The 24,577-nt window shown below is 44.9% G+C and overlaps 1 protein-coding gene and 1 pseudogene across 1 annotated transcript; both read right to left on the minus strand.

Annotated features, from left to right (window-relative positions):
* The window catches only part of LOC118396248 (hydrocephalus-inducing protein homolog), a 50,434-nt pseudogene extending 41,494 nt beyond the window's left edge, over positions 1-8,940 (minus strand).
* Positions 8,941-12,029: 3,089 nt separating this feature from the next.
* LOC118396249 (hydrocephalus-inducing protein homolog) lies at positions 12,030-24,251 on the minus strand. The gene is given in 4 exon segments (XM_035790343.2): positions 12,030-13,769; positions 14,017-14,232; positions 23,928-24,031; positions 24,117-24,251. Coding segments are annotated over 4 exon segments (687 nt in total). The 3' UTR covers positions 12,030-13,537.
* Positions 24,252-24,577: the final 326 nt, after the last annotated feature.

A 24,577-nucleotide genomic window follows, 5' to 3' on the forward strand; every position in this document is an offset into this window, starting at 1 on the left:
GTGTCAGGAATATATCTTGTGGAATGATGAAATAGTATGAATAAATTAATCAAAATAACATTTTTAATGAAAATATGTCAATCATTATTTGAATATGTTGGTAACCCGTATAAAAGTGATAATGCCTTCGAAGCCGGTGTTTGGAGGATATATTGGCATGGTTTGCCATGCTACAGTTACCCTAACCCTAATATTGGCACCCTTGCCAATATATACTCCAAACAACGGCTACTCGGACATTATCACTTAAACACAATGTACATTGTACATGTCTAATAGAATAAACTCACTTTTACTCTGTTAGTACACACTATCTAAAATACTGGAGGCTCAGGCATAGTAAACAAAGCCCCATCTTTAGCGAAAATTGTGCATAGTTAGATAATTGAAGATGATGAAATGATTATTGTCATGCTTCTAATTTGTGCCTATTGGTCAAGACTGAAAATGTAGGAGGACAGATGGAGCATGGTAATATAAGAAGGGCCATGGAGCAAACATAAAGGTCTGATGAGCTGTTACTGGGGATTGGATTGCACTGGCAGCCTGATATCTAGAAAGCTAACAAAGCATTCAACAAATTAACTAATTAATTGCACACTCAATTAGGTTAGACATTAATCAGAGGCAGCATGTAGACAGAAAATGAGTATGCAGGGAAACAGAGCTAAAGGTTGAAGAGATAGTTTACCCTTGGAAGAAAGAGAGAGAGTTTGACCCACCATTTGTGCCACAAAGCAGGCTGGTATCAGGGACTGGTTTGAGAGCTGCGATGTTCTGGAGACATCGGTCAGAACCGGTATGCTGCCAAAGTCCACCTCTGTGGCCATCACATGGACAACTGCACCCTCCCCAATGCAGGACAGGAGCAGGTTCTATGGAATTAGAAGACTTTAGATGGACCAGGGATATAAATGCAAGGCTACACACACATACTGCTAGTAGCAGTGTCTATCCTACATCTAGGAGATATAAGAAAGACCCATATTTAACAAACAAAAAATTGTCACTCAACTATTTCCATATATATACAGTACTTCCGTAATTTTTTAAAACTGGTACCGGGCTACCTTCAGACGAGTCTTGTGAGACTTGTGGGCATCTCGCCTTTCAATAGAGGTGTCATATTAGTGTGCACAGACAGGAGTTGGAAGATCGGCTGTACCGACTTCAGACGAGTCCCGTAATGATTGTGGGTTTCGTAGAGCAAAACAGAGAACATCATCATGTTCGTTAGAATCATCTTTTCCATGGAGTGGTCATATTAGTTTGTTGGCCAAATCGTTCTGACACTACAGACATTTTCATGAGAATTTTTAGGATGTCTCATGTTCTGACAAACACCTCTGTAGCTCGGGCAGTCTGCAATTGGCAGATGTCATGGAGATGCAGCCCATACAACAACAAAAAACAGATATCTCTATTTCAAACAGACATCTCTATTTCAAACAAACATCACTATTTTAAACAGATGGATTTTGGTGGAGACTTTTGTATTATGCTAATTCGATTTCCTGGTGGGCGCTGACATCGACTCTAGGGGATCATCTGCTCTGAATGAGGTGCTTTAAAATGAGTGCCCTCTGACCATAAATCAGGACATTTACTGTAAGAGGTGTATTTTGACCCTGGGTGTAGATCTCTAATCTGGCATTGATGGGTAGGGCCAGCACCTCCTCTCCCACTCCTTGTGCATCCAACACTAGAGCCAGGCTGTAGCGCTGCACACTGTTGGAGCACAGGGTCACCTGCAGATAGAGGTACACAGCATATATAGACAGACAAGCATAGACACGGCATTGGCATCTCTGTGAAGAAGTCCGTTTGGCAAATATATTCCCAGTTCACACTGATTCACAGACTTTTGCCTAGTTATCAAATCACAACATTTTCCAATCATGCTTCCATTTTGGTCTTCTTTACACTTTCTGTATTACATACAGAAGAAGCCTACTACGCTACCTTCTAACACCTGTCAAGGCTGTCATCAGAGGAAGACACTACACTGAGAGTACACTGCATGTTCCACGGTGTCTGTATCTGGGGAGATTTCTGCACCACCCATGAATAACTTCCAATACTGTGAAAGGTTAGCCAAAGCCCATTTCCTCTGCTAAGTGAGAGCTTACCTCCCTCCAGCATATTTGACTCCCTCTGACCTCTTCTATATATTCTGCTCTTGTAAGAGAACTCATTAGAGCCCGGGAGTGCCGCTGTGCGGTCATTGGGCTGGAGAGCGAAGCAGAGTTTTCCAGACAGCCAAAGGAAGGCAGCAGACATGAGACACCCTATACAAAGGGTCCAAGACAGCTGCACAGATTCCCCTGATCTGCCCGCCGCAGCGCCTGACAGCTCTCAGTGATGGGAAAAGACCAAACAGTCTCCCATTGATAGGAAAAGACCAGCATATGACAGATACACTTAGTAACCAGAGGCAGCCAGAGCAAGCTGATGTAATAATCTAAGCTCTGCAGAGCCACAGGGAGAAAGGCATTTTCCTAGGCATTTATCTGCAACAGATTCTTTCAATATTCAACTCCACTACTGAATACAATTAAGGTCTGGCCCCTTCAGTGCCAATCAATGATTGAAGCCGTTGTGATTAGAGGGAATTAATTTAATGATTAGGTTATTCAAAATCTCAAATTAAAAACCTACAACACACAATATAGCACTAAATTGGAAAACAAACTGACTCATCATGATCCACCAGTCCACAATTAATAGCGGAGTTAAATGATAATCTTCTACAGTGAGCACATAAGCACTTTTTCATTGGAATAATGTTCACATACGGTATGTTTTCAGATAATGCTTAATATCTATAACAAGTAGAAAATGGAGGTAACTTCCTGGTCATGCTCCCCGCTAATTTCACACACCTGGATGTCAACAAGTCCCTGAGGACGCATGGTTCCTGAGGTGGGTGTCAGGGTGAACACAGTGGGCCGGTTCTGTCAAACTGAGGTCTGAAACCTAGGAGGTACTGGTGATGCTGGAAGGTCCACTGCCATCCCCTGGAACCCTCAGCCCAAAGGTCATAGCGACGTGTCATTCAGACTGCAGGTCAGTGTGTGAGGGAAACCTGGAGGTGAGGAGGAATAAGGAATGAAACATAGAGCAACCAATGTTACGGTTCTAAAGATTAGGGCAAAAGAAACTCCAAACAGTGTTAACTGACATAGAGCTACAATGCCAGAGGGAAATTCATTCTAAAGAGGTTGATTTGTCTGTCTTCTTTAAAAAGGGCTGGTTTGTGTAAGGGAAATAAACAGTGAGATGAAAAAGGTGTCATAGCATACTTATTATCTGTCTGCAAAGAACTTTGCTGTTATTGATCACAAGAGAAACGTGCATTCTATCCTAGTTGATTCCCTGTTTAGTATTATTCCACAATAAGCCATACACAAGTCATATTGGAGATAGATAAAGGCCTACTCAAAATATCTTCACAGAAAATGTATCAACCTGGACAATTGTTGGGAGGGTTGTATATTTCAAATATATATATATATATTTCATCTTTAGTTAAGGTAGGCTAGTTGAGAACAAGTTCTCATTTAAAACTTTGACCTGGCCAAGAATAAAGCAAAGCAGTTTGACACATACAACAACAGAGTTACACATGGAATAAACAAACATACAGTCAATAATACAGTAGATAAACATCTATTTACAGTGTGTGCAAATGAGGTTAGATGAGAGAGGTAAGGCAATAAATAGGCCAATAGTGGTGAAGTAATTACAATATACCAATTAAACACTGGAGTGATTGATGTGCAGAAGATGAATGTGCAAGTAGAGATACTGGGGTGGAAAGGAGCAAGGTAAATAAATAAATACTGTATGGGGATGAGGTAGTTGGATGGGCTATTTACAGATGCAGTGATCTGTGAGCTGCTCTGACAGCTGGCGCTTAAAGCTAGTGAGGGAGACATGAGTCTCCAGCTTCAGTGATTTTTGCAGTTCGTTCCAGTCAATAGTTGAATAGTGTGTATTTTAAGAGCTCCAAAGGCAAAATTTTGCATTGAGGAGTGTGAGAAAATGTGTGCAAATGTTGCAAGAAGTGCACCAAAACAGTTTTTTAAGGGACTATTATTGCAAGACAATACACATAGCTAATTATATATTGTGGGCTATGTATTTCATTGACTTGTGGTAATGGTTGCTTATTTGCATCTGTCTCTCATTGATGTGTGTGTGCTTTATACTGTAAATAGTACCACAAAGCAGTAGGTATGCACTGTTTGATAAATCTGCCGCCAAGCCTTACACAAGCATCTAACGATGAGTAACAGGCAGCATTGATGAGGATGAATGAAAAACTCACCGAAGGACACATCCTCAAAGTTGAGCTCCGAGACGTTGAAGTGAAACGTGGGGCCCATTATACAACCCCTAAAATAAATAAAAGTGCCAGGAAATACAGAATACATCTGTGCTGACTAGCAAATGTGAAGGTCACTGGACAATGCATAATAATTAAAGGAAAACACAGGGCTGGGCAAGTATAAAACAACTGAAGAACAAAACAAGATCAGTCAATTTCTTGGATGACAGTGTGAAAGGGTAATTCTGTAATCCTTACACTCAGCACTCCTCAGCAGTCATACATCTTAATCAGGGAGAGGAGCCAAGACTGGCAGGTGTGCTATGGAAACAAAAGGATTTTCACCACTGTTCTGCTTTGTACAATTTAAACACAACCTTTAGGGAATAATTTACTCAAACCTAGAGTATAAAATGTGTTCATCAAATGGGCAAGTCAGGGAGAGTAAGAATTCAGGAGATGAAGCATTCGGTTGATTAATATAGGTCATGTGTTTTCTACATTGCTACATTTACATTTTAGAAAAGTCTAGCTGCTGGGGTTTGGGGTGATAGATGTGTCTGGACATGCCCACCAATGTTTTATCTACCAAGGTGGGGATATACTGTACTGACCCTAATAAGACAATGATGGAGAGGTAAAGGATTGTGCTGAGATGGATGAGCGAGGTGATGGGGTGAGGGAGGGTATCCCCCACGGTGAAGAGTAACTCCTCAGTGAAGACCCCCAGGGTGCTGGAGGAGAAGCAGACCTCCAGAGTGTGACAGGCCCCAGGGAGGGGTGCGTCACTTGAGTGGGTTGAGTCACTGACGTGATCTTCCTGTCCGGGTTTGGTGCCCCCCTTGGGTTCGTGCCGTGGGGGAGATCTTCATGGGCTATACTCAGCCTTGTCTCAGGGTAGTAAATTGGTGGTTTGGAAAAAATCCCTTAATCCTGCCTGGTTGGCCCTGTCCGGGGTATCGTCAGACGGGGCCACTGTGTCTCCCGATCCCTCCTGTCTCAGCCTCCAGTATTTATGCTGCAATAGTTTATGTGTCGGGGGGGCTAGGGTCAGTCTGTTATATCTGGAGTATTTCTCCTGCCTTATCCAGTGTCTTGCGTTAATTTAAGTATGATCCCTCTAATTCTCTCTCTCTCTCCCTCTCCCTCCCCTCCCCTCCAGGAGGTGTCACGGTTTTCATATGGTGAAGAAGAGTCGGACCAAACTGCAGCGTGTCGATTGCGATCCATGTTTATTTAAACAAACGTAAACACGACTAAACACAAACACTACAAAACAATAAACAAAACCAAAAACAGCCTATACTTGTGTCAACATACGTCGAACAAGGACATCAAGACACTCAGGACAATCACCCACAATACAACCAAAGAATATGGCTGCCTAAATATCGTTCCCAATCAGAGACAACGATTAACACCTGCCTCTGATTGAGAACCACTTCAGACAGCCATAGACTTTCCTAGAACACCCCACTAAGCTACAATCCCACTAAGCTACACACCACATACAAAAACCCATGTCACACCCTGGCCTGACCAAATACATGAAGAAAAACACAAAATACTTCGACCAAGGCGTGACAGGAGGATCTGAGCCCTGGGACCATGCACCAGGACTACCTGGCCTGATGACTCCTTGCTGTACCCAGTCCACCTGGTCATGATGCTGCTCCAGTTTCAACTGTTCTGCCTGCGTCTGTGGAACCCTGATCTGTTCACCGGACATACTACCTTGACCCGGACCTGCTGTTTTCAACTCTGTCTCTCTACCGCACCTGCTGTCTCTAACTCTGAATGGATGGCTATGAAAATCTAACTGACATTTACTCCTGAGGTGCTGACCTGTTGCACTCTCTACAACCACTGTGAATATTATTATTATTTGACCCTGCTGGTCATCTATGCTCGTCATCTAACATCTTGGCCATGTTCTGTTATATTCTCAATTCGGCACTGCCAGAAGAGGATTGGCCACCCCTCAGAGCCTGGTTCCTCTCTAGGTTTCTTCCTAGGTTCCTGCCTTTCTCGGGAGTTTTTCCAAGCCACTGTGCTTACATCTGCATTGCTTGCTGTTTGGGGTTTCAGGCTGGGTTTCTGTATACCACTTTGTGACATCGGCTGATGTAAAAAGGGCTTTAAAAATATATTTGATTGATTGATTGAGGGAGAGCCATCCTCTTAGTGGGGCTGAAGGAGAAACACTGGACAAACGCTGAGCCGGGAGGAACCAGGTTAAAGGGGGCCTTGGGGCCTGCCACGCTCTCAATGAGACCCTTATTGGATAGAAGCAGCACCTGAGAACCAGGGAGAGAATACCTGTAGTGAAATCTACTGTAAATGTAAGAATGATTAACCAAGTACCATTTGTTTTCTATCTAATGCACAAGATTTGATCAAATCAGAATTCCCATTTAGCCTACTGTAAGTGCACTGCAGTAGAAATGTGTGTATATTGCATGGTTTTATCTACAGTTGTTTGCTGCCACTGAAAAGATAGATTCTGTAAAACACATTATCTGGCAATACATGACCCAACAGTCTTCACAGGGGGTTGGGTTATTACAGTAAGATTGCCACATATGCCCTCAGAACTAAAGGGGCTGACTGGACAGGCAGACTTTAAATAATTCACCTAGCAGTGAATTCAAACAGCGCCTGCCAGGTGCTGTTCTATTGTAGGACTAACAGTTATCACAATTATACTTCAATTATTCAATGATTAAGCATCTGCTGACTAGCGGCAGCAGTAGTGTGATTTATTTTGATGTGAGCCACGTCTTATTACAGGAGATCCTCTCACAGCTGCTCTTGTATTACATCTTTATAACAGCTGAGACTCTGTATGTTATGAGTCTCAGTTGTGGTGAGCTGAACAACTGGATCCACGGTATATAGCAGAACACTGTCATTCTTATTCAGTGTATTTAAGTGTCGATTTTTTAGTGTTTTTGGCCTTAGCTGTTTGTGTAACTCAGGTTAAGTGTCTCATAGCTGTGCTTGGAGGCAATAAAGATGTTACCCATGTCAAGGAAGTCAAATTTGAATTGCAATTTGGGGCCTACGCCCTCCCCCTTTATTCATAGAGGTAGGCGAGACTCACGGCCTAGATGATGAAGAGCACAGAGAACACAAAGACGCATTAAATAAACACACTGAATGTGCAAACAGATGAGCATGAATCAAGCACATCTGCCACTCACCGGTGTGTAGATAAAAAAATCATACACACACTGTACACTGCCATAAGGGGAAAACATCTACTCTCAATGATGTGTTATTGAGGTCACCACATGCCCATTAAACCCTGTCAGACATGGAAATTAATGGAAATCTGACCTCCGGAAGTGGAAATACAGATGGATACCAAATGCAAAACAACCAACAACTTCTCTCTTAGTATGAGAGGATAGAAATCTAAGAGGCTTTCTCATCAAAGTTTCATTTCATTGCTGTTCATCACACTTTCTGCTTGTGACCTCTTTAGAATTGGATTCTACATTATTAGTCACTGTTATTGCTCCAGCAAGTAGTCAATCCCTGAGCATTCTCTACCAAAATCTGATCACATTTGATCAAACTCTTCACCTGTAATGTCAAAGTAGACCATCTGCTAATAGATCTTGGCTTCCTGTGGTTTGAAAATGATGTTGACATCTGAGGTGGTGTTTGGCCAAATGTCCTCCTCCTGCAGGCAACAGAAAGGCTACCTTAAACACTATGCCTCTTACAGTATCAAACATGATTACTGATATCCTGCTGGTGTAGAAACTGGCATAGCTTGTCTTTGTCATGTAAGTAAGATGTTGTATATTTTTAATTTGTCAAGTGTAGAGTAGCTCAATGATATAATGCTGGTGATATACACTACTTCAGCAATAAGGCCTGAGGTATGGTATATTGGCCATATACCACAAACCTGCAAGGTGCCTTATTGCTATTATAAACCGGTTACCAACATAAATATAGTTTTCCGTCATATCTGTGGTATATTGTCTGATATACCATGGCTTTCAGCCAATCAGCATCCAGGAGCTAAACTACTTGGTTTATACACTGAATAAAAATATAAATGCGACATGCAACAATTTCAAAGATTTTACTGAGTTACAGTTCATATAAGAAAATCAGTCAATTGGAATAAATAAATTAGACCCTAATCTATGGATTTCACATGACTCGGGACACAGATAAGCATTTTTGGTCACAGATACCTTTAAAATAGGTAGGGGCGTGGATCAGAAAACCAGTGTGTTTCTGGTGTAACCACCATTTGCCTCATGCAACTCGACAACTGTCCTTTACATAGAGTTGATTAGGCTGTTGATTGTGTCCTTTGAACTGTTGTCCCAATCCTCTTAATGGCTGTGCAAAGTTGCTGGATATTGGCAGGAACTAGAACACGCTGTCGTACACGTGAATCCAGAGCATCCCAAACAGGCTCAATCGGGGACATGTCTGGTGTGTATGGATAAAATGCAATTGTATTCATTGTACGTAGTTTATGTCTGCCCATACTATAACCCCACCGCCAGCATGGGGAACTCTGTTCACAATATTGACATCAGCAAATTGCTCACCCACATGACGCCATGCACACTGTCAGCCATCTGCCCGGTACAGTTGAAACTGAAATTAAATCCATGAAGAACACTCTTCTCCAGTGTGCCATCAAAGGTGAGCTTTGCCCACTAAATTCAGTTACAATGCCGAACTGTAGTCAGTTCAAGACCCTGGTGAGGACAGTATCTGACAGTTTATGCAGAAATTATTTGGTTGTGCAAACCCACAGTTTCATCAGCTGTCCAGGTGGCTGGTCTCACTGCCAAATTCTCTAAAACGACATTGGTGAAGGTTTATGGTAGAGAAATGAACATCCAATTATCTGGCTATAGCTCTGGTGGACATTCTTGCAATCAGCATGCCAATTGCACACTCCCTCAAAACTTGAGACATCTGTGTCATTGTGTTATCTGACAGAACTGCACATTTTAGAGCTGCCTTTTATTGCCCCCAGCACAAGGTGCACCTGTGTAATGATCGTGCTGTTTAATAACATTTACATTACATTTAAGTCATTTAGCAGACGCTCTTATCCAGAGCGACTTACAAATTGGTGCATTCACCTTATGACATCCAGTGGAACAGCCACTTTACAATAGTGCATCTAAATCTTTTAAGGGGGGGGATAAGAAGGATTACTTTATCCTATCCTAGGTCTTCCTTAAAGAGGTGGGGTTTCAGGTGTCTCCGGGAGGTGGTGATTGACTCCGCTGTCCTGGCGTCGTGAGGGAGTTTGTTCCACCATTGGGGGGCCAGAGCAGCGAACAGTTTTGACTGGGCTGAGCGGGAACTGTACTTCCTCAGTGGTAGGGAGGCGAGCAGGCCAGAGGTGGATGAACGCAGTGCCCTTGTTTGGGTGTAGGGCCTGATCAGAGCCTGGAGGTACTGAGGTGCCGTTCCCCTCACAGCTCCGTAGGCAAGCACCATGGTCTTGTAGCGGATGCGAGCTTCAACTGGAAGCCAGTGGAGAGAGCGGAGGAGCGGGGAAACGTGAGAGATCTTGGGAAGGTTGAACACCAGACGGGCTGCGGCGTTCTGGATGAGTTGTAGGGGTTTAATGGCACAGGCAGAGAGCCCAGCCTACAGCGAGTTGCAGTAATCCAGACGGGAGATGACAAGTGCCTGGATTAGGACCTGCGCCGCTTCCTGTGTGAGGCAGGGTCGTACTCTGCGGATGTTGTAGAGCATGAACCTACAGGAACGGGCCACCGCCTTGATGTTAGTTGAGAACGACAGGGTGTTGTCCAGGATCACGCCAAGGTTCTTAGCGCTCTGGGAGGAGGACACAATGGAGTTGTCAACCGTGATGGCGAGATCATGGAACGGGCAGTCCTTCCCGGGAGGAAGAGCAGCTCCGTCTTGCCGAGGTTCAGCTTGAGGTGGTGATCCGTCATCCACACTGATATGTCTGCCAGACATGCAGAGATGCGATTCGCCACCTGGTCATCAGAAGGGGGAAAGGAGAAGATTAATTGTGTGTCGTCTGCATAGCAATGATAGGAGAGACCATGTGAGGTTATGACAGAGCCAAGTGACTTGGTGTATAGCGAGAATAGGAGAGGGCCTAGAACAGAGCCCTGGGGGACACCAGTGGTGAGAGCGCGTGGTGAGGAGACAGATTCTCGCCACGCCACCTGGTAGGAGCGACCTGTCAGGTAGGACGCAATCCAAGCGTGGGCCACGCCGGAGATGCCCAACTCGGAGAGGGTGGAGAGGAGGATCTGATGGTTCACAGTATCGAAGGCAGCCGATAGGTCTAGAAGGATGAGAGCAGAGGAGAGAGAGTTAGCTTTAGCGGTGCGGAGCGCCTCCGTGATACAGAGAAGAGCAGTCTCAGTTGAATGACTAGTCTTGAAACCTGACTGATTTGGATCAAGAAGGTCATTCTGAGAGAGATAGCGGGAGAGCTGGCCAAGGACGGCACGTTCAAGAGTTTTGGAGAGAAAAGAAAGAAGGGATACTGGTCTGTAGTTGTTGACATCGGAGGGATCGAGTGTAGGTTTTTTCAGAAGGGGTGCAACTCTCGCTCTCTTGAAGACGGAAGGGACGTAGCCAGCGGTCAGGGATGAGTTGATGAGCGAGGTGAGGTAAGGGAGAAGGTCTCCGGAAATGGTCTGGAGAAGAGAGGAGGGGATAGGGTCAAGCGGGCAGGTTGTTGGGCGGCCGGCCGTCACATGACGTGAGATTTCATCTGGAGAGAGGGGAGAAAGAGGTCAGAGCACAGGGTAGGGCAGTGTGAGCAGAACCAGCGGTGTCGTTTGACTTAGCAAACGAGGATCGGATGTCGTCGACCTTCTTTTTTGGTTGACGAAGTCATCTGCAGAGAGGGAGGAGGGAGGGGGGATTCAGGAGGGAGGAGAAGGTGGCAAAGAGCTTCCTAGGGTTAGAGGCAGAAGCTTGGAATTTAGAGTGGTAGAAAGTGGCTTTAGCAGCAGAGACAGAAGAGGAAAATGTAGAGAGGAGGGAGCGAAAGGATGCCAGGTCCGCAGGGAGGCGAGTTTTCCTCCATTTTCGCTCGGCTGCCCGGAGCCCTGTTCTGTGAGCTCGCAATGAGTCGTCGAGCCACGGAGCGGGAGGGGAGGACCGAGCCGGCCTGGAGGATAGGGGGCATAGAGAGTCAAAGGATGCAGAAAGGGAGGAGAGGAGGGTTGAGGAGGCAGAATCAGGAAATAGGTTGGAGAAGGTTTGAGCAGAGGGAAGAGATGATAGGATGGAAGAGGAGAGAGTAGCGGGGGAGAGAGAGCGAAGGTTGGGACGGCGCGATACCATCCGAGTAGGGGCAGTGTGGGAAGTGTTGGATGAGAGCGAGAGGGAAAAGGATACAAGGTAGTGGTCGGAGACTTGGAGGGGAGTTGCAATGAGGTTAGTGGAAGAACAGCATCTAGTAAAGATGAGGTCGAGCGTATTGCCTGCCTTGTGAGTAGGGGGGGAAGGTGAGAGGGTGAGGTCAAAAGAGGAGAGGAGTGGAAAGAAGGAGGCAGAGAGTAATAATAATAATAATAATAATAAGTAATAAGCTTCTTGATATACCACACCTGTCAGGTGGATGGATTATCTTGGCATAGAAGAAATGCTCACTAACAGGGATACAAATATGTGCCCAAAATGTGAGAGAAATAAGCTTTTTGTGCGTATAGAACATTTCTGGGATATTTTATTTCAGCTCATGAAACATGGGATCAACACTTTACATGTTGAGTTTATATTTGTATTCCGTGTCATATAAAATTATATATTATAATACTCCCATAATCCAAGTATTATTCTTCATCATCAAAGACAACTTATGTCTGCTGAAAGATAAAGCTTCTGTCCAAATGATAGTGTCTTTATCAAATAGATCAAGTCATCCAGTGGAAAAGAAAAGCAGCTGGGTGTTAATGTAGTACTTAGAAAGACACTAATGTAATCATAATCAGCAGACCTCTGGAGAGCAGAAGGACAAGTTTGCCTTAGGGTAACAGTGGGGTTCTGGCCTCACTCTGTGCTGACAGAGCACACCTCTTCAAGGTGCTATACAGAATACTTGGGTGCAGAGTTTGTCTTTGGGAGGCTTGGCTTTATTTGGAGGGTGTCTGTGTTTGTTTTCCACTCTTCCTTTCCAACTCTCTGACACAAAACCACATGACCAGACAGGAGAGTGAGACATCAAGGGCAAATGTTGGCGAGACTTCCCTGAGGACATAGTGTGCTTAACAAATGCCTGGGGAGAGTTGGGTGTCAGGATGGATGAGAGAATGAGTGGCTGTCTCCCCAGGGGCATCTCAGTCCAACGGTCAGACTCCGAGACAGCAGGTGAGCTCAGGTTAGAGGCTGAACTGATCCAAGTGGCCACGCCTCTGACTCAGCAAGGACAGTCTCCCTCTGTGTTTGTGAATGCTGAACATATGGCTACTCATAAGTGCTCACACACACTGCCACACAAAAAAATTCAACACAAATTGGGATGAAAAATATGAAATTGAATATAGGAATATCCAGGGGACTTTTATAGCTGCTGTGGAGCAGTGACTCACTGCTAGCTGCATGGCAAAATGATATGCAGAGAGAGTTTTAAATGTGTTTTTAAAGGTTGGAGTTATTTCATCAAAGTGCTAAAGTTTGTCTTCTACCACAGCTGAGTACTCCACGGAGACAGATGTGTCACTGTCACCAGAGGCTGGAGGTGTGAACCAGGCAACGGGAAAACAAAGGCCTACGCCCAACCACTGCAGACACCACACTGAGTTATAGGGGTTGGTACAGAATGCTGGTACAGGGTATAATGCGATAAAGTGCATCCCTTTCCTTAGGGATTACAGGGCAAACGAAATAAGCATGAGGATACTATGGGAGGATTTTGGTATGCAAGTTGGCCTAGCTACTGCTGTGTAAAAAAACATGATGGCATTTGAGAAAACTATCCCTTAAATGCACTTTGCATGCACTTTGTGACTCACATACTGAGTAAAGTCTATAATCCCAGAGGGGGATTAGGTATCATGTAATTCAGCCTTGGTGATACTGTGTACTGTAGCATAGCCTGCATTAGACCATAAGCTAAGACAAACACATTACGTTTGTTTAGACTGTTGGTCAATGGGCATGGGCACCAAAGCTACTGTACCATAAACCATTGGACTCCCTATAAGAGAACATTTGCTATCAGCTCACAGTAAAATGCCCCCATCCTCCCTCCATCCCGTCTCTACATAGCACACCAGAGGTTCCACTATGATGTAGTTGTCTGAGAAGGACAGCCGTTTCTCCTTCAGCTGCCTGCGTCGGTCTTGGAAGGTGCGTGAGAGCATGGACAGGCGGAGTGGGGTCTGCGTCACACTCTGTCAGGAACTGATCCATCTCATCCTCCTCTTCCCGCTGCAGCTCGGAACAGAACCTAGATTCACTGCAGAGCAGAGAGATCCACAGCGAGAGAGAGTGAGTAGGGGATGAAGACAGAGGAGCATCTAAACAGGCTACATACAAAGGCGTTGATCTGGATCGACCATCAAGCTTTTCTGATGATCCATTAGCTAAGGGTCACTTTAGATATTTGTTTTACAGTAAATCAATGTATGTTGATGTGTTGATCACGGTTACATTGGGATGTACATCATGGAGATGAACATGAACGGACATCCCACCTTAGCTTCTGCTGCTCCTCCTCCTGTTCAGTGGCACATCTCTTCCACTGATAGTGGACTATAGTATCACTCCTGTTCACTATGGAGACTGAGCTTTGGTTGTCCATGGAAATGTAGGTTGTCTCCACTATGACAGAGTTCCTAGCCAGCCTCACATTCACGTCTGTTGACACTCCACACAGACTGATGTAAACATCCTCCCCGGAGGAGAAACAACAGACACACACAGCTACTGGATTATCTAACAACTCATTAAGAGTACTGTAGCTGGGCAATGTACATACACTGTATGTAGAACGTCAAAAGTACATGTGGGTAGATTCTAAAATACAGGCCTTTTCTATTAGTAATGGGGGGGAAAATTGATACAGTTACATTTCGGGATATTATTTTTGAGTTTTGGTTTAGCTGTACCTGTACCAAAACTCCAGTATTTTTCCTTTATAGTTTTTTCACCATGTTCTTTTTAAATTGGGAGCAAATTTGTTAACAGCACTTTATTTCCATGACTGATGAAAGCTTGTTTTCTCATGGCTCTCTCTTGTCTCTCTGTGTAATTAGGTGACGGTGATGGTACGAGGGCCAGATTGGGAATTTAGCCAGGACACTCTTACGATACTGTAAGTGTAAGTACAATGGGATCTTTAGCGACCACAGAGTCAGGATACATGTTTAACATCCCATCCAAAAGACAGCACACTACACAGGGCAATGTCCCCAATCACTGCCATGGGGCATTTTTTTAAACCAGAGGAAAGTGTGCCTCCTACTGGACCTCCAACACCACTTCCAGCAGCCGCTGGTCTCCCATCTAGGGACCAACCAGGACCAACCCTGCTTAGCTTCAGAAGCAAGCCAGCAGTGGAAAACAGGGTGATATGCTGCAATAAAATGACAGTATCGAATTGCAATACATAGTGTATCGGAACCAAAATATTGTGATCATTTAGTGTCGTGAGGTCCCTGTCAATTCACAGCCCTATTTTCTAAACAGTTCCTTATCTGTCAGGACTTTATGGCAAAGCCACAAATGTGATGCTATAGTCTAGCCCAGTAGTCTAGTGTTTCTTAAACCTTTTCTAAATGAGTAATTAACCATCCTCCCATGACCCAAATCGTCATCCAAAGACCCAAATTAAGAAAAAAATACTGTGTGATGATAGATTCTCATAACTGCAACCCACCTCTCACATGCCCAGGGTCCACCAGGGCCTATAGTTTCAGAAACCCTGGTCTAGCCAGTGGGCTACTGTTGGTCGGTGCTTCATAATTGGTCATGGAGATGGCGCTGTTGGATTAGCATGACAGGTAGGCTATACTCTGTCTGAGCCATCCACAACAATTACAGAGTCTCTCTTGGACCAAGTGACACAAAACACATGGTTCCCACCGGAGCAGTCAGCTTACAGAATGAAAACAGAAAAACAATGCAAAAATCAGCCTGTGGAATATGTAAATACTTTGAGCATTTTGTTTTGTTTGGCTAGTTTGGATACATTCAAAACAGAACCATGGTGCTTTAGCAGAGATCCCAATCTGACCCTAACGAGTGAACCAGGACACAATTGAACCCCAAATTAAATAGACTGGTATTCAAATTGCATCATGGATTTAAACAAGCAGGAAGCACTAGGCAGCCATCAAACTTTATTTAGCCAAAATGAGTTTTGTGTTAGATTCAAGGAATACAATACAATTAAACCCAATGTGATGATGTGGATGATTATCTAATAGGCTTTATTATTATTATTCTTACTACAATTTATCCACAACGGTATAGTCACATTTAACATTATTCATATTTTCTTCAAGGCCAAATGAGCTAAATCCATCAATAACAATAAACCTGTAACAGAGAAGCCCTACTGCAGATTTACAAACAAATGAAATGTCCCTCGGCTCCGCAGAGCAAGAGAGGGAGGAGGAGGAGGGGGGCATCTGAGTCCTTGTTCCTTGGAGAATGCACTGAATAAACACATACTGAAAGTGCACATGAACAGTCTTTACCATTGCATCAATGACAGACGGGCTAGACGGGCTAGACAGACAGACGGGCTAGACGGGCTAGACAGACAGACGGGCTAGACGGGCTAGACAGACAGACGGGCTAGACGGGCTAGACGGGCTAGACAGACAGACAGACGGGCTAGACAGACAGATGGGCTAGACGGGCTAGACGGGCTAGACAGACAGACGGGCTAGACAGACAGACGGGCTAGACGGGCTAGACGGGCTAGACAGACAGACAGACAGACGGGCTAGACAGACAGACGGGCTAGACAGACAGACGGGCTAGACAGACAGACGGGCTAGAAAGACAGACGGGCTAGACAGACGGGCTAGACAGACGGGCTAGACAGACGGGCTAGACAGGCAGGCCAGACAGGCTAGATAGATAGACAAGGCAGCCAGACAGGCTAGATAGACAGACAAGGCAGTCAGACAAGGCAGACAGACAGACTAGACAGACAGGCTAGACAGACAGGCTAGAAAGACAGGCTAGAAAGACTCACACTTGAATTGTGTAGTAAAAAACATGTTGTTGTGTCTTTTAAGATAGTTCCACAACAGGCTCATTAGTAATTAGTAGTCCACCCAGTGGGACCAGTCTGTAGTCAAGTAAACTGTCCCTGTGGATTCCCTTGCCCTTATTCCACAAATGTGAGTAAATACTTCAGGTAGTGAAATTGAAATAACAAGCAATTTATGCTTTGTTTTCCAATAAGAAGCCTGAGACTACAGTATACCTAAATCCATTGCTGGAAAACAGTCCATCTGTATAAAAAATGATGTAAAGCCTACAGTACTCTACAGTACTCTACCCCTTGAAATATTAGTCAAAGAACGATACATGTACTTAAGCCATTATATACACCTCCTGTAACCATGCATCTTTTATCTGCAAAATGAGGGATGCACATTAGGCCATACAGTACAGTAAAATGATCTAATTAAAAAATATCTTCAAAGAACTTACTATGAAGGATTGGCTTGACAGTTTGTCTCTGAAATAGGTGTCTCAGATCAAGTCAGATGAAGGACAACATCCAGGGATAAGAAGCTTTTTCATTAAGACATTCGTATCAATGTCACAACCTCATAAATCTATCCACTTTGTATTTGATCCACCAAGTTCTCCTGTTGAACACCGAAGTAGACGTGTTACAGTGGATAGACTGTGAGAATTCAGTGAAAGCACTCTGTTGGGACGCAGGGACAATGCAAGGTGGGTAAGCAAGGTAGCTACTATAGTTGCTGCCCAGATAAATAACTCAATGTTGTCTCAGGAGGAACCATGGATGGTTAATAGCATCTCTAGAGCAAATATACACTTAAAACCAGCATGTACACTAAGTGTACAAAACACTATGAACACTGCTCTTTCCATGACATAGACTGAACAGGTGAATCCAGGTGAAATCTATGATCCCTTATTGATGTCACTTGTTAAATCCACTTCAATCAGTGTAAATGAAGGGGAGGAGACAGGTTTTAGAAGGATTTTTAAGCCGAGACAATTGAGACATGGATTGTGTATATGTGCCATTCAGAGGGTCACTGGTCAAGACAAAATACTTACGTGCCTGTTACGAATCCCTTTTGGCCCGACAGTCTAGGGGGGATGGTAATGAGACCCGTAACATAACTCATGCAAATTATTATTGTGACAAAGTAAAAGTGTGAACGAAATAACCACGACAACAGAAATCTACCGTCAAACTCCAGGTTTATTTATAAACACACGGTAATGGGGGGAGCAGGAAAAGGGGCTGAGCTGGACCCAAGGAAAGAAACAATAAGTATTCAAAAACACCCCTAAGCTAGACTAGCCTACTTTAACAACAGCTAACTAACCAAAAATACAGTGGGTGGTCCACCCAGTTCTAACTAGTGTATTTAACAAAGTTCACCTACGGGTAGTGTATGCCCACGGGCGATTTGTCTTGGTTTCCCCCTTTTCCCACCAGCAACAAACAAACACCATAACCAAAAACAATATTCACAGGTGATGACAAAGTGCTATGAGGTGCTTAAACAAAAGAGAGGTTAAGACACAAAGCGAGAGTGAAACACAGAGACCTACAAACATGGCATTTAAAGAGAGATTGAGCTCTAGAACAAACAAATGATGGGGTTTTTAAACCATGGGGAAGGAACTGTGATAGGTTAGGAAATAGGAGGAGGTGTGTCTTCTGATTGATGATTGATTGTTGACTGATTGGGGAGTGATGATTTTCACCTGTGAGGGGAGAAGGAGAGAAAAGAAACACACACAGGATACACACACACAGGATAACTGTATCCGTAACAGTGCCTTTGAACGGGGTATGGTAGTAGGTTTCAGGGGCACAGGTTTGTGTCAAGAACTGCAACACTGCTAGGTTTTTCACGCTCAACAGTTTCACGTGTGTATCAAGAATGGTCCACCACCCAGGTCCCTGTAGCTCAGTTGGTAGAGCATGGCGCTTGTAACGCCAGGGTAGTGGGTTCGATTCCCGGGACCACCCATACGTAGAATGTATGCACACATGACTGTAAGTCGCTTTGGATAAAAGCGTCTGCTAAATGGCATATATTATTATTATTATTATTAAGGACATCCAGCCAACTTGACACAACTGTGGGAAGCATTGGAGTCAACATGGGCCAGCATCCCTGTGGAACACTTTCGACACTTAAAGTCTATGCCCCGGCAAAATGAAGGCTCTTTTGAGGGCAAAAGAGGAGGGGGAGGGGTGTTCTTAAATGTTTTGTACACTCAGTGCATAATGACAAACATGCCTGAAGCCTATAGAATTGATATTATATTTTTACATTATCATATGTCAGGTGCAATAAAGCTGTGATATACTTGTATGTCCTACAAAGAAAGAGAATAGAAAAGAGGGGGAAATGAAGGCACCATAATTATCGCTGACATCCTGATGCTATGACAACTGTTGACAGGCAAGGAACATTAGCCTCTCTCCCACACTGCTCAAGCCAATCTCATGCTTTCATCATCTCATTTTCTCAAGAGATTAATTCTGCACAGCCATCAGTTTCCAGGCTATGCAGAGGATATTTTAACCTCAGCTGATACTACTGCTGAAAGTTCTCCATTTGATTGCCCATGCTGCATTTCACAATAGACTGTGTGTGTGTGTGTGTGTGTGTGTGTGTGTGTGTGTGTGTGTGTGTGTGTGTGAGAGAGAGAGAGAGAGAGAGAGAGCTCCTGTAACGTTCTGAGTGTGATGGTTGAGAAGTCAGGCGCAGGAAGCAGAGAGTTCGGGGGAGTGCTACTTTAATGCACAATAAACGGCAAACATAAGCCAACCCCAGGAAAACACAGGGCGTATAATACAACAAACGCCCCAAACAGGGGGACTTAAACTGTCCAGCAAAACCCACGAAATGGGAAAACACGTAACCCATAGACGTGCACACAAGTTTACACAAAACAGAAAGTCACAATAATTAATCCCGCAGAAGGAACCAGGCGGGCCGGCTGACTAATAAAGCCTCACTAATTATACCCAACTCAAAACAGGTGCATTCAATAAACACATAAGGAGGGGGAGGAAATAATCAGTGGCAGCTAGTAGGCCGGGCGACGACGACCGCCGAGCGCCACCCGAACGGGAAGGGGAGTGTCCTTCGGTCGGAGTCGTGACAGCTCCTGTGCTTTCCTAAAAGAGTCTGGGCTAAACTCATCAAGGAACTGTCTCTTTGTTCCTAAATAAACACACAAAAAAAGTAAATATGAGCAGCGATAAGACTATAACTAATTCATTCATTCCAATAGCAAAGGTAGCCTGTCTTGAACCCAATGACAGCATTTCTCACCAGAATTGACTTAGAGTTTTTTTTCCTGTGTGAATATTGTTGCTGGTTTTTATCTAGCACATCAAAAGAACAGGAGAGAGTACCATTTCTTGTCTCCTGTCACCTAGCATCCAAGTATTCAGGCAGGAGCAAAGGTAGCAACCTGACCCCTGTTTTCATTATTGTGTTGATTTTAGGAAAATGACATAGCAGTGACTGGGGAGCTGGATTCATATCTAACGAGATGGTTATCATATTGAATCTCAGTAACTAGCAGTCACACCCTTGAGCAAAGGAGGCTAATTTGTGACGCATCAGCTACAGTTCAATAAAATGTACAATATGTAAAGGTGTTCAAGATGAGGGTTTCTCGAGGGCAAAATAATAAATCAATAGATCGATTGATTAGAATAGATGGACACTGTATGTACAGTAACATCAGAGAGATAAATGCATCCCACCACTGCCAAAATTTTACCATGGTTAAAATGATATGTTCATGGGTGAAACATGTACTACTTGTCCGGTACTTCTTGACAAGATACTTATGACTTTCTGCCCAGAAATGTAAGTTTGAAGTCCCAATATGAGAGTGAAAGCCTGCAGTAAGGCTGCTCTCTGGCAGGCTCCATTCACTGACTCCAGAGCGTAACCTCCAGATCAGCTTAATCTGAAACATAGATGAGAAGGAGACAGGGAAAGGTGCTAAATTAAAAATGATATTCAACTGATGGGCCTAAAGTGGTCTTTTAGAGCAGAGCACTTTATAAAACGTTAATGCTGCTGCCCTTCAGTAGACCTGGATGTTTATGCAGTGAGACAGCAGAGCACCAAGCACCACCTGAGGCAAACACACACACACACACGCACACACTAGGGCTTGACATTCAGGGCTGCCCACTGGCCCACAGAGGTTTTGGAACCCCCCTGGCCAGTTGATCATCCCCGTCAGTGGCCCATCATTCCTGTCAGTGGCCCATCATCCCCATCAGTGGCCCATCATCCCGGTCAGTCGCCCATCATCCCGGTCAGTGGCCCATCATCCCCGTCAGTGGCCCATCATTCCTGTCAGTGGCCCATCATCCCCGTCAGTGGCCCATCATCCCCGTCAGTGGCCCATCATCCCGGTCAGTCGCCCATCATCCCGGTCAGTGGCCCATCAGCCCCGTCAGTGGCCCATCATCCCCGTCAGTTGCCCTTCATCCCTGTCAGTGGCCCATCATCCCCGTCAGTTGCCCTTCATCCCTGTCAGTGGCCCATCATCCCCGTTAGTGGCCCATCATTCCCGTCAGTGGCCCATCATCCCCGTCAGTGGCCCTTCATCCCCGTCAGTGGCCCTTCATCCCCGTCAGTGGCCCATCAGCCCCGTCAGTGGCCCTTCATCCCCGTCAGTGGCCCATCAGCCCCGTCAGTGGCCCATTATCCCCGTCAGTGGCCCATCATCCCCGTCAGTGGCCCTTCATCCCCGTCAGTGGCCCTTCATCCCCGTCAGTGGCCCTTCATCCCCGTCAGTGGCCCATCATCCCCGTCAGTAGCCCATCATCCCCGTCAGTGGCCCATCAGCCCCGTCAGTGGCCCTTCATCCCCGTCAGTGGCCCATCATCCCCGTCAGTTGCCCGTCATCCCTGTCAGTGGCCCATCATTCCCGTTAGTGGCCCATCATCCCTGTCAGTGGCCCATCATCCCCGTCAGTGGCCCATCATCCCCGTTAGTGGCCCATCATCCCCGTTAGTGGCCCATCATCCCCGTCAGTGGCCCATTATCCCCGTCAGTGGCCCTTCATCCCCGTCAGTGGCCCATCAGCCCCGTCAGTGGCCCATTATCCCCGTCAGTGGCCCATCATCCCCGTTAGTGGCCCATCATCCTCATCAGTCGCCCGTCATCCCTGTCAGTGGCCCATCATCCCTGTTAGTGGCCCATCATCCCCGTCAGTGGCCCATTATCCCCGTCAGTGGCCCTTCATCCCCGTCAGTGGCCCATCATCCCTGTCAGTGGCCCTTCATCCCTATCACATGCATGCTGCACACATAGCCTATAGCCTAGTTTGAATGTTCCAAATGATGATATATATCAGTAAATGCTAAGGCAAGAATGGGTATGCAAACCAGGTATAAAAACATCAGTCTTGAACCTGACCAAGCATCTCTGGAGAGATCTGAAAATAGCTATGCAGTGACGCTCCCCATTCAACCTGATAGAGCTTGAGAGGATCTGCACAGAAGAATGGGAGAAACTCCCCAAATACAGGTGTGCCAAGCTTGTAACGTCAAACCCAAGAAGAATTGAGGCAGTAATCACTGGTGCTTCAACAAGGTACTGAGTAAAGGGTCTGAATACTTATGTAAATGTCTAAATCCTGGTTTTACTTTGTTATTATGGGATATTGTGTCGAGATTGATGAGGGGAAAAACGATTTAATACATTTTTTAATAAAACTGTAACATAACAAACTGTGGAAAATGCCCGGGGGTGTGCAATTGTCAAGTTGACTTGAATGCCAAGACCTGCACACACTCACACATGCACACTCACACCAATCAAGTACTCCTTTGTCTGTTATTGGTTTACTGTATCTCACACAGATACAGTTCTCCATCACATCTTGCATTAACCTTTTAGCAACTTTAATGTTTGTTTTTAATTTTAATTTTACCCCTTTTTCTCTCCAATTGGTAGTTACAGTCTTGTTCCATCGCTGCAACTCCCTTACGGACTGGGGTGAGGCTGAGGTCGAGAGACATGCGTCCTCCGAAACACAACCTTGCCAAGCCACACTGCTTCTTGACACACTGCTCGCTTAAACCGGAAGCCAGCAGCACCAATGTGTCGGAGGAAAGATCGTCCAACTGGCGACTATGTCAACGTGCATGCGCCAGGCCCGCCACAGTGCGAGGGGACAAGGACATTCCGGCCGGCTAAACCCTCAACTAACCCGGATGACGCAGGGCCAATTGTGCACTGCCTCATGGGTCTCGCAGCCACGGTCCAGCTGCGACACAGCCCGGGATCGAACCTGGGTCTGTAGTGACACCTCAAGCACTACGATGCAGCGCCTTAGACCGCTGCACCACTCGGGAGGCCCAAACAACTTCATTTCTACCAAAGGATTTAATTTCTACCAAAGACTTGTCACAATGATTAAGTGATAAAGCGGACTGCTCTAAATCCTACATCAACCCTGGATTTCACCATAGCCTAAACACTTTTTTTCAAATTGTATTAACACTGCAATCACCTCTGAATTCCACATGGTCACTTCTCCAGCACACCCATCATCATCACAATCACAAACATAGGACAGTTTAAGAGCTCTAATTAAAATTTAAAAAATGTACATCCATTTACAGTCCGGCTGGAAAAGAAAGCAGTTCTATTAATATCTCAAACCATTAACTAGTATAATCACACAAAGAAATCAAGAGAGAAGTGTCTCCAGGGGCTGATAAAGCCCGTTCTAACTGGGCTGAGCACACTGCTGTAAGAACAGATAACACCCTCACCCCCAGCCATCCACACTCATAAATCTGTTAATAGGATATGCATAGAGGGTGTTTTCCCTCTATTCTAGGTGCAACCTGTGTGAAAGAGCAGAGATTAAAGACTGTGTGGATAAATGCTCCTGAAATGATTAGCACTGTTTTATCATTCCTGCTGCAGGGTCATTAGGGAGGGGATATTTTATTATTGTGTTCACAGCGAATGTATGGTAAACAGATTCATCCTTTTAGTTCCACTACACTTGATGTAGCTGATTATCTTTATGCAAAAATACTTATGTAACATGAGCGTGTGCGTTCATGTGTTTCTGTAAAGTAACTTACTACTTACTTACTGTAGAGCTAGTACTTGTGTGCTAGTCTATTGCAAAGTGAGTTGGTCTATCGGTTGGGATTCTGGAGAGGGGTGTATAATGAGTATGTTTTGTACTTTGTAGGGGGAATTTTGTAGATGGTTGTAGAGTATAGATGCGTGGGTAACATCTGTATAATGCTGAATGTTTCCCTGAACATTTGAAAAGTTCCAGAAGATACTGAATCTCTGCTAGCCAGACCTGTGTGGCGTAGCTGGTGCTTTAGAGTAATGGTCTGGCATGTGTATGGTAGTGAAGCAGCAGGTCCTCGTTGTGGTCTCCTTCAGTCTTGGGAAGGAAGTCCACCCTCACCTGCATGCTCTCACTAACATCAATGGAGGGGGCTACACTGAGAAAGGGCTTGACAGGATTGGTTGGTTTAGCATAGGTTAGATTAGAACAGACTAGAGGCTGGAATAGACTCCTAGCATAGATCATATCTCACCTGTGTGTGCTAAGCTGGAACTGGGCCTCACTTTTGCACAATGTTGCGCACTAGCAGGGTCGGCAGTGAGGAGCCCTTCACAGGGCACAGAGAGAAGTGCAGCTGGTAAGGGAAGTCTAGAATGGTCCACGCCATCCTAGAGAGGTTACTTTAAAATTTCACAAGGACAACGGAGGTAGACTTCAGATTCAACTTTGATCAGTTTCTTATGTACTTCCTGTTTAATGGCTTGCGCCTCAAGTGGTGCATGAAGGACATGTCCTGATCGGGAACATCTAGTTACTATATAACACATGCATAACTGAAGGTTCACTGCTGCTCCAATTGTTCAAATCATTATAACATTACGAAAAGTATGCTTTTTCCTTGAGAAGCTGTCATCCAAACAGACCTCATCGCTCACTATTGTCTCCATACTGATGAGTTGCTTCAAGGCCTGATTATGTTGCCAAGGGCCCTGA

This window comes from Oncorhynchus keta, chromosome 17 (assembly GCF_023373465.1).
Source record: "Oncorhynchus keta strain PuntledgeMale-10-30-2019 chromosome 17, Oket_V2, whole genome shotgun sequence".
Taxonomy (NCBI): Eukaryota; Metazoa; Chordata; class Actinopteri; order Salmoniformes; family Salmonidae; genus Oncorhynchus; species Oncorhynchus keta.